This window comes from Triticum urartu, chromosome 2 (assembly GCF_003073215.2).
Source record: "Triticum urartu cultivar G1812 chromosome 2, Tu2.1, whole genome shotgun sequence".
In the NCBI taxonomy this organism is placed as follows: Eukaryota; Viridiplantae; Streptophyta; class Magnoliopsida; order Poales; family Poaceae; genus Triticum; species Triticum urartu.
The window spans coordinates 664878947-664902836 of record NC_053023.1 but is presented as its reverse complement, the minus strand read 5'-3'; the positions used below and the strand labels follow the sequence as shown (position 1 = coordinate 664902836).

Genomic DNA, 23890 nt, shown 5'->3' with positions numbered 1-23890 from the left:
CCCTATACTTTTCCTATTCCTACATTTTTAAAATCCTACGAATCAAAGAGGCCCTAAACGTTCGGGCTGAATTGTGAACTACCGCACGCGTTCGGGCGAGGAGTGTTTCTCCCACACAACACCGTTTGCTTACGTGGCTTTTGACCCCGATTGCAATTGCTATAAAATTCGTGCAGATGGATCGAACGGCATCGAATGCGTGTGGGCGGGTTTCTAAATGCCACACGTGTGGGCGTTAACATTTCCGATATTATTTGTATGAGAAGTTTGTTTTCGATAATTGATTGGTTTCAAACCTGTGCTGGGACGTACACATATATGTCACATACGCATGAGTAAATAGCATAAAACTACTAGTTTACAGGTTAGGGTTCCAAAAACTACCACTTTTTAATTTTTCTCAGAAAGCTACCAAACGCGCGGTCCGCTGTTTCAAAAAACCCAAACCCGCGGTGACTAGCGATTTAACCGTTTTTCTGACGGATTGGGCCCACATGCCAGGCCACCTGGCCACGCGCGCTCACGGCGCGGCCGTTGACGGCCGTTAGCCGACGCGGCCCGGTCGGAACAGGGGTAAATAAACCCCCTCGGTCGGTCGCTCCTGCTCACTCACTCTCTCCCTGCTCTGCTCGCTCACTCCCCTGCTCTCACTCCCCTGCTCCAGTACGAGCTCGCCGCCGCTCGCCGTCTTTGAGGTGGCTCGCCGTTGACCTCCTTGCCACCATGCCTTCCTGGAACGACGAGGAAACTAGCTCGGAGGAGGACTGCGAGGTCGTCAGCATGGACATGGGACTTATGGTAAGTTCTTTGCCACCTAGGGTTAGGGTTAGGTGCTAGTAGGCCGAGTAGGCCTAGGCTACCGCCATGGATCTTGCTAAGTGTAGTGTTGGTGTTGTAGGATTCTTGTTCAATAGTGAGGCTGGGGTTTGATTGTAGGATTGATGTAAGCTAGGGTTCATCTCAGTACAGTGTTAGGGTTCATGCTGAGTTGGGGATTTTTTTAGTGTTCATGTTTAATGAAGCGTGCAAGTATATTCTGGTGTTGAGTGCAGATTGAAACTAGTGTTTGCTGGTTATTTTGGTTGCAGGAGGAACCAGACACCACTGTGGAGCCCCTTTTCTGTGGCCAACTTGAGCTTGCTCATCCCAAGTGCATTTTGCATCAAATGAGGCCTATTAAGCGTGTTGCTTTTGAAGGGCCTTTAACAGGAAGGCATTTCTATGGCTGCCCAGTCCAGGTTAGATGTCAATAAACTTTTCTGCTATGTATGGTCACTGATGATTGATATGATGCAGCACTTTGTTTGATATGATGCCAATAAACATTTTTGTGCTATGTATTTTTGTTACTTTGGAAACTTAATCATGGCATTATAATAACTTATCATATCTCATTTATGTTATTCATTGTTAGAAATTATCAAGTATATACAAGTTAATCATGGAACTGAAATAAGCTCCTAGTCCATTTGTAATAACTTATCACATTTATAAATGCAGGAAAATGGTGTGAATTGTGGTGTTGTAGAGTGGGTTGATGGGCCTTGGCCAACTGTTCTTCAGAGATGTTTGTGCAAGCTATGGGAGATGTTCCATGAGCAGAACTTTGGAAGGGTACAGGACAAGGAGAAGTTTGAGAAGGAGTTGGCCAGGCTTAAGAGTGAACATGAAAGGGAGTTGGCCAAGCTTAGGGCTGAAAATGACAAGCTTTGCATTGAGTACACCAATCTTGTTGATGATGTATCCAAGATGTTTGATTGGCAGGATGATAGGGTGGACAAGAAGGTGCACCAGAAACAAGTGGAGGAGGAAGAACTTGAGAAGAAGAAGAAGAAGAAGAAGGAGCTAGAGGAGAAAGCTATGTTGGAGGTGCAGATGGAAAAGCTCAAACTTGCAAAAGAGCAGAGGTGCATTTTGCAGAGCCAAGCTGATATCATCAAGAACACCAGGAAGGCTATGAAGGATGTTCAAGTTGACAGAGATGTTCTTAAGAAGGAGAAGGCAAAGCTTGAGCTTGTTGTTGCTGAGCTGCTGAAAGAAGGGTATGGCAGCAAGGAGAAGTTAGAGCAAATCAAGGTCATCCTTGATTCTTGAAGTGGCTTTGATATGTTGGTGAAGTAAGTACATCCAAAGGCCTTTATATAAGGATGTGGCCTGGCATGACTGCAAGTGATTATGGGTGTACATTTTGGGGGAATGTGAAGTTTAACATAGTGTAAGAACCTTATTTACTATGTTGTTAAGTTGTAATGGATCACCTATGCTATTAAGTGTTGTAATGGATCTCCTATGCTATTATGTAGTGGAAAATGGATCTCTTATGCTACTAAGTTGTGGAAATGGATCTTGTATGCTATTAAGTGTTCAACTCGATCTTCTATCCTTTAGATGTTATTTGTTAGCCTACATATATTATTTCTGTGGTTAATTGGGCTTGGTGGCCCACTATTCTCTGACCAAATGCAACCCTAGGCCTACTAAACCCAACCCCATCCATCTGTCAATATAAACCCCTCCCCACCCCCACCCTTTCGCAGTCACTCCACCAGCCGCCACCCAAAATAAACCCTACAGATGGATCCTGACATGGGAGATGTCACAGAGGAAGAGGGGGAGGCTGTGGAGGTTAGGACAGCAGCAGCTGCACAGAGGAGGAGGAGGAGGAGGCGCAGGCAGAGGGCCCTAGAGGCGGCCCAGGATGAGCAGCAAGAGGACTTCAACCGCCGACTCGCCAACAAGGTACTGGATAAGTGCAATGATGAAGAACTAGAGCTGGTTTTCACTGGAGGCAGGGGAAGATCATTCATGGAGATAATTAGGTGGGCAAGGATTAGGGCAGTCATGGCTCCTCATCCAGCAACTAGGGCCAAGTGGGTCCGTTTCTTTGAGCGCTATGACTGATCTAGCTATCTATCTTTCTATCTTTAAGTCAATTTGAGAGAGAGTTTTGGTAGTTTTTGTGAGATTTTGATGTAATCTATGAGACTATCTATCTATGTAATCTATGAGACTATCTATCTATCTAGAGATCTATCTATGTATGTTTCTAGAGATCTATCTTTCTATCTATGAGACTATCTTTCTATCTATGTTTCTAGAGATCTATCTTTCTATCTATGAGACTATCTTTCTATCTGTAAGGTGTATATCAAGTGTTGAATCCACATATAGATAAAAGTTACAGATGAAATGAAGTTGCAAACAAGTGCAGAATCCACATACAGTACCATATTACAAACCAAATCAAACAGTGCAGTATCAAGTACTTAGTGAGGCAATGTTATTACAAACCAAATCAAACAGTATCAAGCACTTGGAGTTCAACAACTTCAGCTAGTTACCACTTGCATGAAAGTAATCTTTCAGCCTATTAGATGGCTTCCTGACCCTCTTTGATCCAGTGCCAGCTCTATTGGCAGCAGCTGGCCTGGTGTTCTTTGCTGGAGAAGACCTTGATGACCTGGTGTTCTTTGCTGGAGAAGACCTTGATGACCTGGTGGTCTTTGCTGGAGAAGACCTTGATCCATTGCCAGAAATAGTTGTGTTCTTCTTCTTGGGAGGTGGTACTACTGTTGCAGAAGAGGTGTTGGTCCTGCTCTTCTTGAGAGGTGGTGCTGCTGCTGTTGTAGCTGGTGCTTCCCTCTTCCTTGACCTAGAAGCTGTCTGTGTTGACTCAGTTGTTGTTGGAGGAGGAGTTGGTGCAAGTGCAGAGGCAGCAGGTACCCTTGGTGGCCTTTGTGTAGTTGCAGCCATTGAAGAACCAGCCTCAGAGTAGTTTGCTCTATTTTCCTACACAACAATATTAGTTAGAACTATTTTCCTACAAATGAAATGAATGTAACAATGCAATGAATATAACAATGGAATGAATGGACATACCTGGTGCTTGTTCAGCCTCATCTGGAACTTAGGTTTCAAAGGGACACCACAATTGTTGATCCTATGCCCTTGCTTCTTGCAGTTGTTGCATGTCACTGTACCAATCCTAGAAGTATCCTTTTTAGTTGGTACCTCAAACAGGCCTTTCCTCTTGGCAGTTTGTTTTTTACCTTTCTTTTCTCTAAACACAGGGGGAGAAATATCATCACCAGGTGTATGAGGCCAATGGTCAGGACCTGGCACAGGGAATATTATGTGCTTATATATTTCACAATACATGGGTTTCTTGAAAAAAGTAGAAACATAGTCTTCAGGGTGTATCTTCACTTTCTGCATTGCAGCAATGGCATGACTACAGGGGATAGCTGTCATGTCCCACCTCCTACAGTCACAGGTCTCATTGTTCAAATTAACACAATATGTGTTTTCAGAGCTACTTGTGACCTGCCATATCCCTGGCCCTGCCATGTATGCTTCACAATATTTAGCCCACTTCTTCCCCTTTTCTAAAATCTCTGAATAAGTAGGTGTGATTTCCCATCTGCATATCTCTATCTTCTCTCTGATCTTCTGAAACTTAATCATTAGCTTTGTTCTTATGCCCTCTAACATAGTCCTGATTGGCTTGTTCCTAACATCCAATATCATTTTATTGAAAACCTCACTAAGGTTGTTTACTACCAGGTCTGTTTTGCACACAGTGTCCATTTAATACCTAGCCCAGGTATGCTCTGGTATCTGTGACAACCACTGCCAAGCTTCTAAACTTTCTTTTTTCAAATTCTCCATGCCTAAATCATGTCCATGTTTGGTAAAGGAATAGGCAGCCTGATCTACATGTTTCTTAAGTTCCTCTCCTCTGAAACCAGCAGATTGGAAATTGGCATAAATATGTCTAAGACAAAACCTTTGTGGAGAGTTAGGGAATACATCATATATTGCATTCAACAATCCATGTTCAATGTAAGGTAATCTTAAGTGTTACTCATCTACTAAATAACATTTTACTCATGGCAAATGTAAAGGCAAATGTAAAGACTAGGTTCAGAACAATACCTTCTGCCTGTCAGACATAATTGTGTATTTGCCAAACTTATTGCCAGTTCCAATGACTGTTCTCAACTGTGTGAGAAACCATGTCCAACTGTCTGTCTCTTCCTTATCAACAACACCAAAAGCTATTGGGAAGATGTTATTGTTGCCATCCCTCCCTGTAGCTGCCAATATCTGCTGACCAGTGCTTAGCTTGATGAAGCAACCATCCAGACCTGCTAACATGATAACATGAGTGCCTAAGTACATCAATGTTTAAAAAGCATATAAATTTCTGAATACTTACCTATAAATGGCCTGCATCCATTCAGAAAACCCTCCTTGCATGCAAACAAGCAGTAAAACATATAGTGAAACCTTGGGGTAGGAGCTGGGTTAAGTGGGTCCTCATGTGTTGTTACTATGCACCTACTGCCAGGGTTAGTATCTAGCATACACTGCAGGTAGTCCCTTATTCTGTGATACTGGAGTTTGTGATCTCCTTGCACAACCTCAACTACTTGCTTCCTTGCCCTATATGCCAAGCTTTTAGGCACATGCACACCAAACTTCTTCTTTGTGTATGACATAATTGTTTCAACACCAGCTCCAGGGTTGGATCTGATTGTATCCTCACAAACCTTAGCAACCCAATTGACTGTCACCTTTGTGTTCTCTCCACTTGCTCCACAAGTGTGATCCAGGTTCATCTTCTTGATACTGAAAGTTGCCTCATGAGCTATCTTGGAGGCAACTATGTAAAACTCACAACCATGTTTTCTGTCAGAGCACTAAGCAATAACCCTAGTTAGTTCATTTCTGTGATACTCAAAATTCCTAAGAGTCCTCACATGAAAATTTCTAATTGCTTCTCTGAACTCAACTACATTTTCAAAGCACAAATGCATTGCAAACTGCTCATGTGCATCAGGCCTTGATGGATCATACCATATCCTCTCCTTCTTCTGCTTCTTCCTACTCTTCCTTCCAGATGGCAGCCTTGGTGCATCATCTTCATCACTTATGCCAAAATCACCTGGAAAACAGTACTCATCAGCTTCAGGGACATAATCTTCAAACTTGCTGTGCTCAGGATCACTGTGAGACTTGCTAGTTGGGCCAGGTTTTCTAACTGGCTTAAGCTTTTTGGCTGCTTTTGTAGTTACAGCAGGATCCTCTACTACTTCATCTTCAGAAACAACTGGTTCTTCCTCCCAAAACTCAGAAGGTTCTGAGTTAGCTGCACAAAAGTGCTCTGCAGTATCAGTGCCAGCCTCATCTTCACCCCTACACCAAGCTTTGTAAGAAATTTTCTCCCCTCTGTAATCACCCCTAAAGAACTCAAAATCTGAAGATGATTTGTCATCTTCAACTTCATCTTCTTCCTCTGGTACATCTTCTTCTTCTTCATCTGCTTCTTCTTCTACATCTTCTTCTTCCACATCTTCTTCTTCCACAACTGTTTTCCCTTTGTTAAAATTGATGCTTTGCTGTGTGTTCATGTAGGGCTCATCAGGGGTTAAAGCTGGCAAACTAGCATTAGAGGCAGGGTACAGAACACCTTCTTGTGAAACTCTGTAAACAACAGGATCACCATCATGATCAATGGGGATCTGTTCCTCATCTGCTGGGCTTGGATCAGTAGCTTTTCTGACACTGATGTTCAGTACCTTATTATCAACAAATAAGTCAAGCATTTCCTCTAATGCCTCCTCACTATCCAGGGCCTCCACACCCTCCAGCCCCTTTCCCTCTTCCTTTACATATGTAAGAAATGCATCCATGCCATAGCCCTCCAACTCAACCAATGCTAATATGGTCAGATAACTGATATCTGAGGAAACTGAATACTTTTTCTCCATATTATCTATTCCTTGGAAATGTAGCCTCAAGTCCCAAATCTCTTCATCTAAGCTGTAGGATTAAATTGACAAACAACCGTTTTTTAAGTCACTGAACATTAGTGAACTTTCTTCTAATTACAGTGAATGCACTGACCAAATGAACTAACCAAATGCACTTTCTTCTACACTGACTTAACCAATAAAATACAGTAGCATGCCAAGAACAAACAATTACTATCTCTAGTTCTAATTTGAAGTAAAGCACCCAAAAATACAGTAGCATGCTAAGAACAAACAGTGCTTACCTCACTCCACCAAAGGACGACGCCCAATGGTGGCCGCCTGCTGGATCAGCGTGGATGCGCTTTGCCACTGCCCTGGCCGCGCGGACTTCCGGATCTGAGCTCAGCGGATCCACAGGAGCCGCGGGCGGTGATGGCTGCTGCGACCGCTGCGCCGGGAAGCTCGAGCTGCCTAGCCATTTGTCCACCTCTTACTGTCCACCGCCCTCCTGGCCGGTGCCGCCTTGGCTCAATAGCTCGCCGACGACGACATTTGGCTGCGCCGCCGCCATCGCCCACCTAGGTCACTGTGGGGGAGAGGAGGTGGAGAGGAGGGGGAGCGAGAGAGTGTCTGGCCCGACCGCCTACTTTGGTTCCGACCGGACCGCGTCAGCTAACGGCCGTCAACGGCCGCGCCGTGAGCGCACGTGGCCAGGTGGCCTGGCATGTGGGCCCAATCCGTCAGAAAAACGGTTAAATCGCTAGTCACCGCGGGTTTGGGTTTTTTGAAACAGCGGACCACGCGTTTGGTAGCTTTCTGAGAAAAATTAAAAAGTGGTAGTTTTTTGGAACCCTAACCTGTAAACTAGTAGTTTTATGCTATTTACTCCGTACGCATGTGTGATCAAGCAAGTACCTGTGTAGGGACTATCGCTGGCTTTCGTATGTTGATGCAAACATATTACATTTAAATCATACGAGTGCCCATGTTTGATGTGTAAGAGTATCTCCGACAGAAGCGCTATATGAGCACTGCGTGGTATAAAAACTGTTTTTAGCGCGCGCGGATCCGGTTTTGGAGTCTCCAGCGGCCGCACAAAAAGCGTGCGCGCTATAACTAATGCAGCGCGCGCATCAAAAAGGCATCGTGCGCAGCATATTTAATGTGCCCGGTCGCGCGCTGCAAACTCTGGGCTGCTGCAGATGGGACTGCTTGATTGGGACCGTTGGACTCGCGCGCGCAGCATATTTTGCAGCGTTTGTTGAAGCAAACATCTTCTAGCACTCTAAAAAAATCTACTTGCGCACTGTAAATCCGTTTTTTGGGCGCCGCGCATTGGGCGGCTGTTAGAATGTGTTCGTGCTAACTACACGGAGCGCGCGGCATGCATGCATGTGCATGTTGCCTATTGTTTTTTTTTTGGTGTTGGTCGATTATTTGAGCCGTCCGATTTAAATCCAAAGGCTCCTATGCATCTTCCAGCGTCCTCGCCTCGGCTACGGAGCTCCACGCGCGCCTCTGCCCTGCCCACTTCTTCTCTGTGCAAAATTTTCAAGCAACTTACGCAGCCCACGCTGGGGAGTTTTGCGTCGTTGAAGTCTCCGTTCACGGAGACTGTTATATATTGTGTCACCCAGACACGCGACTAACGAGACACGTAAGGCCTCCAGCGCGGCGGTCAGACACAGGGCGCACCGAATGCCGGCCGGTACAAACGCAACGAACTCCGAAACTACTGCAAAAAAGATAGATATCCGCTACAAACGCAGCCGGCGGGCAGCGTGCACGCGCACCGGGACGAGGGAGACGTCGTCGACGACGGGCCCGCACAGCGTGGCGTCGGACTTCATGAGGTGGCTGGAGCTCTGGAACACCACGCGCGTCTCGTTGGCGACGGCCGTGAACTCGAGCGCCGCGGGCGTGGAGCCGCCCGTGCCGAGGGACTCGTAGGGCACCCTCAGGGTCCCCCGCCCCGCGTACGCCTCCACCACCAGGGACCCGCTGCAGCCGTTGGCGGCGTCCCCCACGGCGAAGGAGAGCCTGTACGTCCGCCCCGGCACGGTGCGCACCTCCTGCACCAGCGCGCTCTCCCGGCCGGCCACCAGCTCCACGGCGCGCGCGCCCCGCGGCACGGCGTGGTGCGGCGCGTCCACGTACTTGACCACCTTGGTGTCCGACATGACCGTCCAGCCCGACAGCGGCGAGTGCACGTCCTCCGTGATCGGCGGCACCAGCACGCCCCACGGGGTGCCGGGGAAGATGTACGGCCCCTGCTCGAAGTCCCCGTTCCTCAGCATGTTACCTGTCGATCGAGATAGCTAGTTAGACTTCCAAACTGATCATGGTGACATGCTGGGAATTATATATGGTACGACGAACCCTTGGTGTGGTGGGGGGCGTAGAGGGTCTTGATGGCGACGGCGATGAGGAGGGGGCCGCACGCCGGGTCCTCCTCGACGCCGGTGTTGTGGATGGTCAGCCACCCGGTGCCGTGCCTGGCCTTGAAGGCCCAGGAGTAGGTGTCCCAGCCGGTGCTGGTGTACACGGTCTGGATCGGGAGCAGGCCGAACTCGGGGTCGACCGACACGTTGAGCTTCTCGGCCTGGGCGCACGACCGCGCGGCCATGAAGGAGACGGAATAGAACATGTGGCGGCTGACGTTGAGCTGCTGCCGGATGGTGGCGTCGTTGCCCAGCCGCACGGCCGACGCGCCGGGCGGCAACGGCAGGATCATGTCCTCCTCCCTGTGCCCGGGCGCGATGTACTCCACGAACCCGGAGATCTCCCAGCGCGGTATGGCGTGGCGCGCGGTCACCACCGTGCCGTTCATCTCCGACCTGTCCGGCCCCTGCGCGAAGTCCCCGTTGGGCAACAGCCCTGCACGCGACAAGATGGTCAGAAACTGAAATTCGTGGGATGAAGTTTCCGAGTTCTTCTTACCGTCGGTGACGGCGGAGATGGCTCGGACGGCCACGGCGACGAGCACAAAGAACGCCATCGAGCGCGCGCTCCTCGCCATGATCTCTACTACTGGGGTGGAGGAGGAAATGGAGGAAAGCGGAGCTGCCGCTGTGGCTTTATAAGCAGTCCCGCGCGCCGCTGACCGAGGAGGCGTAGCCGTTGTGCAAGGCCACCGGCCGGGGGCGGCGCCGCGGGAGGGCACGAGCCGGAAGGGACAACGGGCATCTCTCGGTTCTGCAGTTGGCCGGCCCTGCGGGTGGTTCACGTGGCGCTCCGTTTCGTCCGATGCGTGCGAAGGTTCCGCCTCCAGTTTCTGTGTGCGCTCCGTCTCGTGCCTCGGGCGCCGTAGCGACGGCCTCGGCCTGCGCCGTGGCTAGTGGCCACCGACGCGCAATCTGGGCCAGCCAGGGCGTCGGCGCCGTGGCTCCCGCCGGTTGCCCCGGTTAGCGTCGCACAATGCAGCCACGATGAAGGTATTTGTTCGTCCGATGTGTCGATTCCCTCGGCTGCCGTTCCCACCGACCATTTTCCCTCTTGTTTTTTGCCTTGTCCAAGATCATTTCCAAATAGGATCAATTTTTTTACCAACTCGCTTCACCGGAAAGTCTCCTCATCTCCTATGTACTGTACGTACTATATTAAACTTAAGCATATTTGGAGGTCAAAACCGGCCCACGGCTTGTGTTCTTCCGTATTAGTTTGGTTTCTGTTTGTTTGTTTTTGCTTGTGGCCTTGTAGTGTAAGGTACGTCTGAATATCACTTACCTCCGTTTGAAACTCATGCTTTGGTAATTGTAATCCTATAGTGTTTATAAACCTCGCAGCGGAGAGGTCGAAGGTGGTGGTAGGTAGGGAAGACCTGGATCTAGGGCTTTTCGAAAGAGTCTCCCCTTTGGGATACCAACTGAGGGGTTATATGGAGAGGCCCATCATAGATGGACCGACCTACTTTCCTAGCAGCCGACCTCCATTCCGCGCCCCAGCTCCAACTCTTGGGCTTGGCTTGATCTTCTATACAAATCTCGGTTTCCTATATCCATACTTCTATACTGTCACTACTCGTTGCATCCGAAAACACAATAGTCCAACTCAGTCACATCTATCGGATCGATATCTCTATATCCATGACCCTTCAAACATGATCATCAGCTGATAGACATGCTACACTTTGGATATGTGCCCCCCCCCCCCCCCCCCCATCCTCCACAACCAGGGACATTAGAATAATGTCATGGTACAATATATAGTTTCGCGAACTAATCACGTATTCCATGTCTAAGATGGTATTCAAGGGCTAGTGTTTAATATCTCATGAATACAAGGAACTTGACCATAACATGGTTGCCTCTACGCTAAGGCACATTGAACTTGATCATCACATGATTGCCTCTAAGCTAGGGCACATTCCTAAGCGGTTGTTCTCGATCGTTGGCGTAGTTTGTTTATTCTTTCATGAACAAACATGTCTTTCACATTGCTTGGTTCTAGAAGTAGTTGATGTAGCTTAATACATTGTACTTGCCTTGTAATAGCACTTGCCATCTCAACTCGTATGAACCGCGTAAAGTTTGTTTTGTTAGTTTGATCAAGATTTACACTTTTACCCTCTTACATTGCTTGACACCGTCATGCCAGTTTGAATATCTTTCATGCAGGCTAAGCTAGTCGTACAAATAAGAGGCCTAAGGCAATAAGTACTCTCTCCAATCCTTTTTTTTTGTTCACGCATAGGAGACACGCATACCAAGACAAGCTCCACTGCATGCTTTGTGGACAAAATTGCCCTCGCACACATGCACGGGATGAGCTAGCGCTATCTCGAATTCTTCGACGGGCTGGCGGTCTTCCCACAAGAGGTTATCTTCCATGAAGATGAGCTTGGAAGGAGAAGAGATCGATGTAGTAGAAGGCAAAGATACAGGAGGAGGAGGAGGAGGAGGTGTGCGTGCTGATTGGCGTAGCGTACGAGGAAGAAAGGAGGCGAGCGAGCTGGCGTAATCAATGCGATGGAAGGGAAGGGGCATTCTTGGAAAGAATAGGCAAAAGATCTAACCATGCAGACCATTGCGGATTTTTTTGAGGTAAATTATGCACAGACTAAAAGGTATCAAAGGGCCTACTTGCATAGGCCTCTCATTTGTAAGACCGTAGCTCTTGTGCAATGCAACAATAAGCGGACCCTAGAAATTTTACATTACAAAACACGCTGAACTCAAATTTTACATTGCGTAGATCGAGTCGAATCCATCTCGCTCGCTTTTTAAAATTATGGGTTGAGCTAAACCCAATCCAGCTCACTCAAATCGACTTGTTGGCAAAAACGTTGGAAAACCAAGTTGCCTCAAGTGGAGTTTGGCAACGGATTGTATGCCTGCGGGGCCTCGCCCATAACTCCACACTCCTCGTGCCACTACATAAATTTCAAGTGTCACAACTCTGTCCATTTATATAGTCACCACAAAATGTAGAGATGACACTGTGCACCTAAAGCAAGAGGTGTGGCTTATGGACATGGCGTATCGAGCCCGCCCATGGAAGACTCCTCACCCATGGTATTTGAGCAATTGGACAGAAAATAGAGGGCCATTATGAGGCTACAATATCGGCAGCACACATCTTCAAAATAGACCTTTTATTTCATCAAAAGCAACCTGTGGAACGCATCTCACTATCCCATCAATAAACGTATTATTTTGTATGTCCAAACAAAAAAGTCATAAAATTTGAACCGAATGTCCAATTTCAAATCCATTTTGATCATCTTTGAAACAACACCAATGTCGAATATGTTTTCAAAGTTTGAAATATTCACTTTTTTGCAACTTGATTGACAAATATGAAATTTTCTAAAACCACACATTTCTTCGTGGAGTTTCAATTTGTGTTTCATTAAGTTTCAGGATTGCTTGATGATTTCTCGGCTTCATATGGGTTTCACTGTGGTAAAATTGTGGTTTGAGTTTTACCGAGTTTCTGTCAAGCCTCATTTTAGACTTTGAAACTTATTTGAAATCTCACTAGTTGTGGGAAACATCATTGAAATGACGACGACGAGGAGAAAGCACAATGAATAGTTGAATCCCTCGCTTAATCCTTTTTTTAACCTCGGCTAAATTCCAGTTAAGCATCAATAAGAGGGGACATACAATGAATAACCGAATCCTAAATTAAGACTCAAGTAATCTTTGTTAACCTTATAAAATATATATATTTGAAAGCCACAGTTAAATTGAAATGTTGTGCATGAGCAACTTGAAACAAAGGAACAGCAATGAAAGCGGAAATCGGAGCACAGATTGGCTTTGATGAATACATAGTTACTTCTACAAAGTGTGCGTCTTGTCCATCGTTTCGGAGCACAGATTGGCTTTGATGATACATAGTTACTTCTACAAAGTGTGCGTCTTGTCCATCGTTTTCCAATCCAACGGCCCAAAAACCACAGATGGAGCAGGAGTTAACCATAGATGGATTTAATGTCAGCTACCCACGCAATAAGGCTTTATTGATGCAATAAACAAAACGAATTTGGCGACTGAGCAGGTTCGACAGTCTGCTGTACATATATGTTTAGGCACCAGGCTACAACTCATTTTCAACCCTGTTTATCTCTGCTGCCCGGCAGGCACACAAACGACCAACCTTATAAAAAAATTAAAAGAATACAAAAACGCTGAGCCCCACAACAGAAAGAACCTGCCTGAGCTCTGATTCAGTAGAGAAAAACACCCCTCAAAGACCTATATTTACTGGAAGAAGAAGCAGAGCCTAGGGGCTAAAAGAGAAGAACCCCGCAAAATTGGTCGGCATTCGACGGGGCTAAAAGAGCTGCACTGCAGATTTCAGCTTGTTCTGCTTCCACTTGGGGAGCTTGTAGAACGCTGTCCTTTTCATGCCCAACTTCTCGCGGAACTCGGCCGTCGATAAGTAGATCTGCATTCGGTTTACAGAAGCAGCAGCACATGTCAGGTAGCAGTACACGAGGGGGTAGGGAGTGGAAGAGGAACAGTTCATCAGTCACCTCTCGCTGGGTGATGTCGATGTCGGGCGCAGGATCCTCGGATGTGGTTACCAGGCGTTCGTACGGGAAGACTGTACGCCCCTCGTCATCCTCTGGCTCGTCGTCGCCTGCGCCATCTTCCTCCTGTATTGCCTTCCCTGCCTCTTGGCTCGCTTAATTTTGCAAAGGTCCAGAAAGGAGATATGTAAGGCAACAGAAGTGCTATCACAATTGGCATCACAAAGTCTAAGCAGTTGTATTGCACAATACCTTTTACTGACTTCGGTATTGTTCTTTTCAAGGGACCCTCCAAAGAACTGGTGAGCTCACTGATAGCTGCCTCTTTCGACGTATCAGGTCCGGTTGATTTAGGGAAAAGCTTTTTAACAGCAGGGGGAGGGGTGGAAAGATTCCTGGTACTAGGTTTCTCAAAGGCAGAAGTTAATGCTGCAAAGGCCGGAGATCTGCCTCGAACGCGGTGGCACTCCGGGCTGGTGGACATGCTTCTTGAGCGCTGAGCTTTATCTTGTGCTGCACCTCTTCCTGAAACTGCTGGTGTTCGGCGTTTTGGTTTCTGACAACACAGAGTAGAGATGTTTTGCAGAGGGTCATTAAAGCAATTTATCAGTAAAACAAAATAATACCAAGATGCATACTACTTAAGATTGTAGTTAAAAGATATTAGTGCCACCATACATGACGAAAAGTAAAACTGTATTGATCAGTTCCAAATTATGTAATCGAACAAGAAAAAAACAGTTATTCCACTACAGGACTACTGTTACCCAGTTCGTACTCCTTATTTCAAAATAAAGTAAAATAATAAACTCGTCACCAGGCACTAGCCACCTGTGGTACTTTTATTTAGAACAAACAGCCGAGGACCACAGGGAGGCCAGGCATCGACCCTGGGTGGGCTGAGCGAGGACAGACATCCAACTAAGTGATACTCAATTATCTCCTTATTTCAAACTAATGTGCAGCATTGTGTTTAGGCTCATTCATGTAGATGACAAAATGGCTCTACAAATGCTGAACAATGGGCTCATTCATAGGACTGTCGACTGTACGAGAGGTAATGATCATTAGTCAGTAGTCACATGCATATATGCACACTTCAGCACCAATATCCGCAAACGCAAGAGTATATCACAAAACATGGGAAGACTCAGCCAGCCACTAACAAAGCAAAGAAATGACAGAATGGAAGTATCGTTTACAAGCCATGGAACCTAAGATTTCCACCGAGGACTGCAAGATGATTAGATTAAGACTTACATCAAGCAATTTAGTTGCTCCACCCTTTAAAATGGCAAGCTTCCTTTGGTATGAACTGCCATGCATCTGCAACAAAAATAAGAGTTAGTGAGATGCATTTTATTCTAGAACTAAATAAGGATTAAGGGATAATTAGGTGCTTGTGCAATCATAAATAAACAGAAACTGCAATTAATTTCACAACAAGCGCATGCAATTTATATACCAACTAACAAGCAATGCCTCACCAAAAAAGCAAAAAAGAAGAAAAACGTACCAAAGATTTTGCAGAGTCCCAGGTGAAGAACCTAGTAAAAAATTGAGGCTCACTTCCTTCCGAGACAGTGAAAATCGTTGTTTCCCGGGAGAGATTTTCCCTAAGGAAATCGCGCACGAGAAATTTCTGGCACAGTTGCAATGAAAAAAAGATAGTAAGAGAGCAAATAGGAAATGTAAGTTCTAATTAGACTACGCAAGATTTTGTTATTACCTCTCCAATATCCATAGCTTGTGTTTTCACTTTAGCATCAACCTCCTGACCAAACCAAACAAATATGTACGAGTGACAATCTAGAACAAAAACATCCTCTGCTATCAGATCATCCTGAGTAAAGTGATATACTTCTTTGACCTGTTCAAGTAGAATTTGAAAGAAATTGGCATTAGACATGCAACGGGCATTCTCAGGTAGAAAACCTTCACGTTGTTGTTTTGCTTACCCTCAAGTTGCCATCTTGAACCCCCCAACAGCAATATTGTTGGCACCGGAAGAACAGAAGTGTCAGTACATGTTGGAATGCAAACTCCACTGAGTAGGACATCATACAATGACTTTGTGAATACCTTTGGGTAAGATGCATGAAAAAAGACGAGGGTCACTTTCCTGCTCTGTTTCTATTTTCTTGTTTGAATACTTCACTTTACCACCCAGTAATTCCCAGAATTTATCAGTTTCTCTGCCCTCCTTCTGTGATCTGGATGGCAGATCTGACTGTATAACCAAAAGGGGAACCACAAATTAAAAGATAAACAAATGGATAGCCAAACCGAAGTCAAAGCTATTTCAGAGCATAATCAAATAACACAATTCAAATCAAACCAACCAAGATAGCAAGGAGGGCGGTGACAATGGTGATAACCAAACAATACGATTCAAAACATCAGATAACCACAGATAATTATTAGAATTATATATATCATGATTAAAATGAGTAGACGCCATTTACTCTTGTGGGCACTTCTTTTTTTCCTTTTTCATGGCAATTGGAGAACATATACTAATAATGTAAACAAGAGCTCATTTTATGTCATCTATTGTTCCTTCAAGACTAATGAGCTCAGATACTGAATTTGCAACTGATACAGAGGAAAGTTGCATAAATACAAAAAAAAATGCCTAGGAAAGATTGTTCACACCTTAATTGCATCTAGCTGTCTCTCAATTAACTCCTGATCCAGTGAGGTAGTCAGGTTCCCAATCCATGTGAACACACTGTTTCCATCATGTAGAATGTAACAATATGACGAATTTAAGGATGAAGACACCTAGTGAAAGGATGGTAGAGATAAAGCAAATGATATGAAGATATGATCTTAATCACAAAAAAAAAGATTATGAACTTACTGCATCTGCTTGAATTGCTTGCATGTTTTCTGGTCCTGAGCCTTGAATCCGGAATAGCGCGAGTCCAGCTTCAGAGTAACTATCATCATCCAGACCATTTTCAGCAATGAATTTCTTGTATCCAGAGCTAAGACCACCCTACATCGGAAATTAGTGAGATAATAGATGTTACATTCAACTCGAATTATCTATCTAACAACTTCAGTCTGTCAGAAGCAAACCTTAAACACTTGGAGACTCTGAAATATGACAAAGAACTGAATTGGTTCTTTCCCTTCATAAAGGCGAGCCTGCACAGAAGAATAAATTAGAGAGTGGAAACAAGATTCACATATGAAAAACTAATGGGTTACTACCATGGTAGCCTGGAATTTTGCAGCCTGAACCATCTTGCTAGCCAGTGAAATTGCTGCAACCCTCTCCTCCTGAAAGCAATTAAGATCATTTGAATGCACAAATCCGCATTTAAAATAGGCAAATACACAACTATTCGTCCAAAAATCTGTTGTCTTATCAACAGAGAACAGGAAACGACTAGCAGCTTAAGACTGCTAATCTTCAGTTATTTTGGCTAACAAATTCAGAACAGATACCAATTACTGATTACCACCCATGTGTCATATCAATTCCAAACTCATATCTCAACTTGGTTTTGTGTATGGGTAGTACCTCAACACTCTTATTCCCAAACCATGTTCCAATAAGACATTCCTCTTTGTCCTCTCCAGTATATGTGTATTGAAAAATGTAGCAATCTCCAGTGTAAAATTTTGATTGTTCGGATGATGCCAGAAGAGTCTTGGCATTTCCATTTACACGCCAGACCTGATGTCAAGATGTAGAATACAAAACCACCATCAAACATGGACCAAGATAAAATGGGTGAATGCTGTTATGCAAAGAAAATTTTGTTGGAGGGTGAGCACGAAAGGTAAACGAGTGCAGATCAATGGCATGGCTGGGTTTAGGGATTTACAAGATGACTAATTTGTATGTGGACTATTCAAAGAGACCTAGCAGACTAGCACCTTAAAACATGTATGCACAAGACAGATAACCACTGATCACTACTCATACAATACAAATTTATAGGAAGTCATCAAAAAGAATACCTGTAAATGACCAGTGCAATCAATATAAGACTCAGGTTCTTCTGTTACAGGTGCACTTTTCATCAAGCCCTTGACATCTAATCCTTGACTTTTGAGGAGAGCTGTATAAAGAAAATACTAGATAAATATGTGTGATTTAATGAATCTTTTGGCAATCCGTAATACCAAAACTGATAATTTATAGACAGTAACCTGCAACTTTGCCTCTTCCGTCCTCAGACGACAATTTCAAATCAGGAGTTGGTGGCCACTCATTAAATTTTGACTTGAACGTTACTGTTTCGTATCCCTCAATCATTTTCATAACATGCGATTTTGTTCGGCTATCACCAGTGAGCAATTTCTGTACAAAAGTAAAGCATACTGAGCACGCAGCTACATCAAATATAAAACATGAGCATACTTTGATTGTAGGATTAGAAAGATATTTCCAGAGAATGCTATATGATATTTCTCCAAGGTGGTACTTTTTCTTAAGTCAGTTGAATATATAATGTATTGTTGTCGTTCTGAGACGGAAATAAGTAAACCGTCAAAAAGAACATGTATTAATGCATCCAAGTTGCTCCAGAACATTATCATACTTCTCTACAAAACTATAGTTGACTGTTGAGAATCAACAGGACATATTATAGTATCAGCTAGCAAGTGAGAACATTCATATTAAAAAAAATGACAAGCGCTCTCAAGGCGACATGCACCCAAACAGTTCCCAGAACTCAACTGAGGTTGGTGAGGAGGTTAAGCAGCCTCCCCCTACAACCGGGTCACTGTCATATTCCCACTTAGTGAAAATTTTACACTCTGGTCATCAGAGCCTTCAGGCTTTATAATACCTTTGCATAGATGTAATTAATATGTAGTAGAATCAATCTAGGCATACAAATTACCTCGGCAGCTTCACTTGCACCTTTCCTCTGTTGCAAAGAAGTAGTTCTGCCCATCCAAACATACATTTGAGCACCACAATCTAACAAGTAGCATTTGTTTGTCTCAAGCAAATCATGCGTCAACGATTCAAAACCAATAGGCTCCAGCTGTCCTTGATTAAAACTGAGAAGTCACAAAAATAGCTACTCAATTGGATATTCAAGAGTTAATATATCTCACAGTCATGGATGAAATCATGTGGATATCAAATTACTCTATTGGCTACTGATGATGTTGTGCTATGGGTATTTAGTGGTAATCAATTACCATAGCAATTTGACTGCAGCTTCTGTTTCTTCCCCAGTCTCCTCTGAAGCTGTCTTCCTCGGAAGAGGAGCAAAGCCACCAAACAAAGCCCAAAATTCACCAGCTTCGGCATCAGCCATCAACTTTCCATCCTCTACAGAGGACTCTCACTTGTCAGATCTTGTAAACGTGATTTGAAATACTCGAGGCACATTATGAGAGTTGCTTACCAACAGCTGCGACTTCACACTTCCCCTCATGGAAAGTATCTTTGATATACTGCACAACTTCGAGAGCTTTTCCTCTCTCTTGAATACATGAGTTGGAGCCATTGAACTGGAATATTTTGGACTTGGTATCCAAAATAAATATGTCGTCGTGGTTGAGGGAAGATCGAGCAAAAGGAACCTGGTTCGTGAAGTAGCCAGCACAATCAAGAAATGAACTAAACTTAAATTGAACAGGACATTAGAAAGCTTACCTCCTTAACATGAACAACATGCTTTCCTCTGCACACATATAACCTGGTAACGTGCTCCTGCTCATTGACTTCTACATGATTGAACCCAGAAGCTACCCCTCCTGGCTGTGGCATGATACATGGTCTAAAATATGAGAGCAACTTTTCAGTTTCATTGCCTTGCGATTCCCGGTACTGGACAGCACGCCCTCCAAGTGCAGCGTCAAGCTCCACAGTTAAAATTGCAGCAGTTCCTGCTTCATCCTTCAAGGACAAATATTCAGCATGTTAGTTGTCGCAAAGCCTGGGAAACAGGTCGGAATAGCTAAATCAAGTGGTGCATTGCCAAATGATTTGAGAATATACCTGACTAGTATCTTTACCAAGCCAATAATGGATATCATGGCGGAAGGAACCATTTTTCAAGGCTGTTGTCTGTAGGGAGACAAAAGAACATGAGGGCGGGATCTTTTGGTGCCGTAAGCAATAACATAAGGAGCTGAACTCGAGCCATACACAATCCGAACATCAAGATAAAATAAGTGTATTGGCATAAACAACCTAGCTTGTTATGGATATGAATAATGCGATGCACCAAAATGATTAAACATTGTACTGATATAGTGATGAGAAAGCTAATATTATATTTTGACCTAAGTTTTTTTTATTTTCAAAATAAAAAATTCTTCTACTTCTACAATTATGCACCAACAATGTTCCAAACAAAAAATGCCTGCATAACAAGGCATAAATATGCCCATACCTTTAAGATGATATATGAATCACCCATGTAAAATTTTCCATGTGAAGATGTCGGTACAGGAACTGGCTTGAAATTTTCAATACGCCATATCTCCAAACCGCTGTATTGTAATTAAGGAGCACTATGGGCGTATATGACACTCCTATGAACAGTACTTATGGGGATCAATGAAGAAAAGGAACTTCGAAAGGAAAAAAAATGCATTCTTTATCAGCATTTACTATTGTTTGCCTGATCTTTGCTTTAGACTCATCATCCTTACTGTTTTGTTTACTCACCGTTCCAATATAGTGTATCTAGCCATTTTTCTACTTCTTGTCCATAATGCAGAAAAGCTTGAGCGTCTTTGTAGAAAGAAGAACGCAACACTGTGACCATTATACAAATTACAAAAGGCCCTTACTTCTACCACTAAACAATGAGCATTGACGACATGATAGGTCTTCTAGTTCATGCTTGCTAATAACTGAACTGTGTTAGCGCAGCATTTTAACCATGAAAGAACTACTAGTATGACTTGGAATGGGGAGGGGGTATGACTTGTGGCAATTGAATGAAGAAATTTAAATAAGCATTACTTGTTGTCTACATCCTTAATACTATTCAGAATAGAAATTCAACAAAGTTTACTGTTAGAAACAGTTCTATCCCATCGATATAATAGACCTAGATGATTTCTGCTTCTTCTGCCGAGGAAAATCGTCCTGACCAGGCCCGGCCTATAATCTCAAGAAAAAAAAGCTAGAAATAGCGATGATTAAAGTGCTTTAGCAAAACTGATGATTAAAAGCCATGAAAAGGATACTCCTTCTGTCCAGCCCCGCGGAAAGCCGGATCCAAATTCTTCATAGAAATAGACATGATGGATGTTGCCGAAGAACCCTCGAATCAGAGGGGCGCTGGCGTTACGCTGCAAAGAGGTAACAGAAAAATGATCACCCATTATATATTATTAACAGAACCAATAATTCGCCGCCAAAATCCGCGACACTGCAAGCGCCCCCGAATTCAGCAATCCACCCAATCCCAACACCCCGATATAAAAAAGGTTGTGCCCATAATCCCCCAAATCGCCACGACGATCGGCGAAAAGAAACCGTGCGTGCAATCGGGCCATGTTTCGGTCCCGAAATCCGCAAGAAAGCCCGCATTGATTCGGAGAGGAGGGAAGAAACAGAGAATACGGATGGATTCAGAGAGTCGCTCACCTGAGGCCGCCCGTGCTGGCCTTGTCGACGGGGTTGGGGAATTTTGGGGGGTGGAGAGAGAGGGAAGCAGCATCCGTGGGGAGAAGGAGAGGGGCCGAAGTAAATGGCCATCCGCCGAGATCGGGTCCGGAGAGGGAAGAGGTAAACTGTGGAAGCTCAGCTTTTTTTCCAGTCCGTTCGTTCGTTGGCCTCCAGCGGAACCCCTTTTGCTCGTCTCGTCCTCATCTCGGCGATTTGCGGTCCACGACCATCAGATTTGAGCTGGCGGCTATAGCCTATCTGTGTCACTCCACTTGTCCTTTTTCAAAAAGGCTCCCTCCCTTTTAAAATATACTTTTTTTATAAATACACAAAGTTTGCGGATCCTTTCATTTATAGAAGAACGGAATAGCGAGTACAGTACATATTTAGGTTACATCACACAACACGTATGCTAGAGACGTGAGGGTAATGCCCCTGAGCCACAAGGAGACTGAAGACAGCTCTAATACCAAGAGTCTATCTCTCGCTTTTCATCGATACTAGGTCAAAGTATTAAAAAATGTTAGAAGAGATTGAAGTGATTCATTCCGGTGTTAGAACACAGCCGCCGCCTCCCAACCCTAAGGGTCGCCACAGGTTCCGCCGCCGCCTCGGTCCCCCTCCTCTTCCTCGTCCGGCAGCCGGGATCCGTCCATCTCTTTTTTTGCGTAGGTTTTGCTTCTCCAGCAACATCGACGAGACGACGACGGCAATGGCATGTTGGAACAAGGTCTCTTCGGTCTCTGCCTACTTCTACGATGTCCGATCCGACGTTGAAGAAGGGCCTGTGAGAGTTTGTGTCCCAAAATCCGTTGGTTCACTTCAGATCTTGGCAGTTTGTTTTTCTTTCAAGAAGAGCTTTTGGTTATCTATTGGTGTGGCGACTTCAAGATCTTCTTCGGTGTTGTTCTATGACTTGGTCTGATTTCTCTAACCCTCTGGATTGGTGGTGATGGATTGCAAGCCTGTTTCTACATGGCGTGATTCTCCAGCCGATGTTGCTTCATCGATTTTTAGATCTCATCTCAAAGGACGAGTGACTATTGTAGTCTTCAAAGCCTGGTATGGCCAGGGCGTTTGCAAGTGTCGTTTTTCTTTGTTGTTGGTTCAGTGCAATTTTCAATCTCTGGCGGGTAGCGTAAAATCAAATGAAGAAAAAGACTAGTATACTTTTTAATGTAATTTTATTATTTGTGAATTGTTATACGTCTAGTTATTCATCCATTATATTGGCCTTTGTTTTCCTTGGTATTAATCAAATCTAAGATGCCCTTTGTTCTCTATAAATTTGATCACACCTAAAGAAGTTGGACTTTTCAAGGAAAAAACATCTTATATTTCAGAACAAAGTAAAAGGCCGACTTATGTGCGTACTTGTCATGAAGTTTTTGCACCCGAGCTCAAATGAGCTCGGGTGAACGGTTTTTTTTTTAACTCTTCAAAAAATCTGAATTCTTTTTACGGCAAACTTTGACAAGCATTTTCAGAGTAATAATTTTGTTTTCTTTCACAACTACCACAAATGTTATTTTGTGATGAAACTTTGCAATCTCTTAAAACATTTGTCAAAGTTTTCCATAAAAAATCAATTTGTTTGAACATTTTTAAAAAAATAAGCTACTGTTCATCCCGGGCTCATTTGAGCTCGGTGTAGAAAGGGACTTCCGATACTTCTATGTTGTGTCTAAATCAGATACTTTTGAAACTTACGTGTACACTTCACCAAGGTATAATTGAAAATCCTTGTGTCATGTGTGAATCTGTCCATCTGATAACAATGGGAGTAAACTTCGTATCAAAGTTCATACATAAAAATATAGATAACTCCAAAATGACAACAATAATTAATGCGTGGATTACAACATAATGCTTGCTTATTGCTTCATGGTCTTTCGGTACCCAATGAAACATGTTCTCCTTGTCTTTGATCAACATGAACAACTCACCATACTCCGGCTTCATCAGGATCTTGGTGGCGGTGTGGAATGACAAGGTCATTTCCGTAGTTCCACACTCCACTAACAAATTAAATACTTTGTCCATGGCAGGAGCAATCATCTTGGGGACATGGTTGGTTGATGCTTCACCACTCACTCTTTAGTTTATGTTACCCAAGCTTTGCTGCTACGTACATAGAAATTGGTGCTTGTCCTCTTCAACTTTTATGTTGGATTTAGCCTTGTATTTACCCAATGTTTTCCCCTCTGTATCTTCAATGATTTTGCATGAGCTTCCAAATCATCGTTTTCTTATACCTCACTGCTGCATAAATGGAGGTTGTTTCCCCACCGACATGAGTATTTTCAAATATGGCATCTGTTGGGGAACATTGCAGAAAACAAAAAATTTCCTACATTTCACCAAGATCCATCTATGAGTTCATCTAGCAACGAGTGATCGGATTGCATCTACATACCTTTGTAGATCACGCGCGGAAGCGTTCAAAGAACGGGGATGAGGAAGTCGTACTCGACGTGATCCAAATCACCGGAGATCCTAGCGCCGAACGGACGGCACCTCCGCGTTCAACACACGTACGGTCAGCGTGAC

The 23890-nt window shown here is 44.3% G+C and overlaps 3 protein-coding genes across 3 annotated transcripts; 1 reads left to right on the top strand and 2 right to left on the bottom strand.

The window, feature by feature from the left end:
* The first annotated feature begins 1106 nt into the window (after positions 1-1106).
* Positions 1107-2192, top strand: LOC125533956 (WD repeat-containing protein 87-like). Its single transcript, XM_048697274.1, has 2 exons — positions 1107-1238; positions 1501-2192. Exons 1-2 carry the CDS (start codon positions 1167-1169, stop codon positions 2092-2094), a joined length of 666 nt encoding a protein of 221 aa, XP_048553231.1. The 5' UTR covers positions 1107-1166; the 3' UTR covers positions 2095-2192.
* A 6138-nt stretch (positions 2193-8330) lies between these two features.
* LOC125533955 lies at positions 8331-9896 on the bottom strand. Its single transcript, XM_048697273.1, has 3 exons — positions 9699-9896; positions 9138-9635; positions 8331-9060 (listed from the first exon to the last, which is right to left on the bottom strand). Exons 1-3 carry the CDS (start codon positions 9775-9777, stop codon positions 8516-8518), a joined length of 1122 nt encoding a protein of 373 aa, XP_048553230.1. The 5' UTR covers positions 9778-9896; the 3' UTR covers positions 8331-8515.
* A 3295-nt stretch (positions 9897-13191) lies between these two features.
* LOC125539568 (villin-4-like) lies at positions 13192-21557 on the bottom strand. Its single transcript, XM_048703058.1, has 23 exons — positions 21320-21557; positions 20917-21021; positions 20112-20211; positions 19715-19783; positions 19370-19612; positions 19119-19296; positions 18910-19042; positions 18603-18765; positions 17905-18055; positions 17713-17813; positions 17270-17425; positions 16957-17025; positions 16822-16890; positions 16601-16738; positions 16393-16521; positions 15820-15967; positions 15696-15709; positions 15467-15607; positions 15254-15379; positions 14998-15063; positions 13990-14293; positions 13741-13892; positions 13192-13652 (listed from the first exon to the last, which is right to left on the bottom strand). Exons 2-23 carry the CDS (start codon positions 20970-20972, stop codon positions 13539-13541), a joined length of 2820 nt encoding a protein of 939 aa, XP_048559015.1. The 5' UTR covers positions 20973-21021; positions 21320-21557; the 3' UTR covers positions 13192-13538.
* Positions 21558-23890: the final 2333 nt, after the last annotated feature.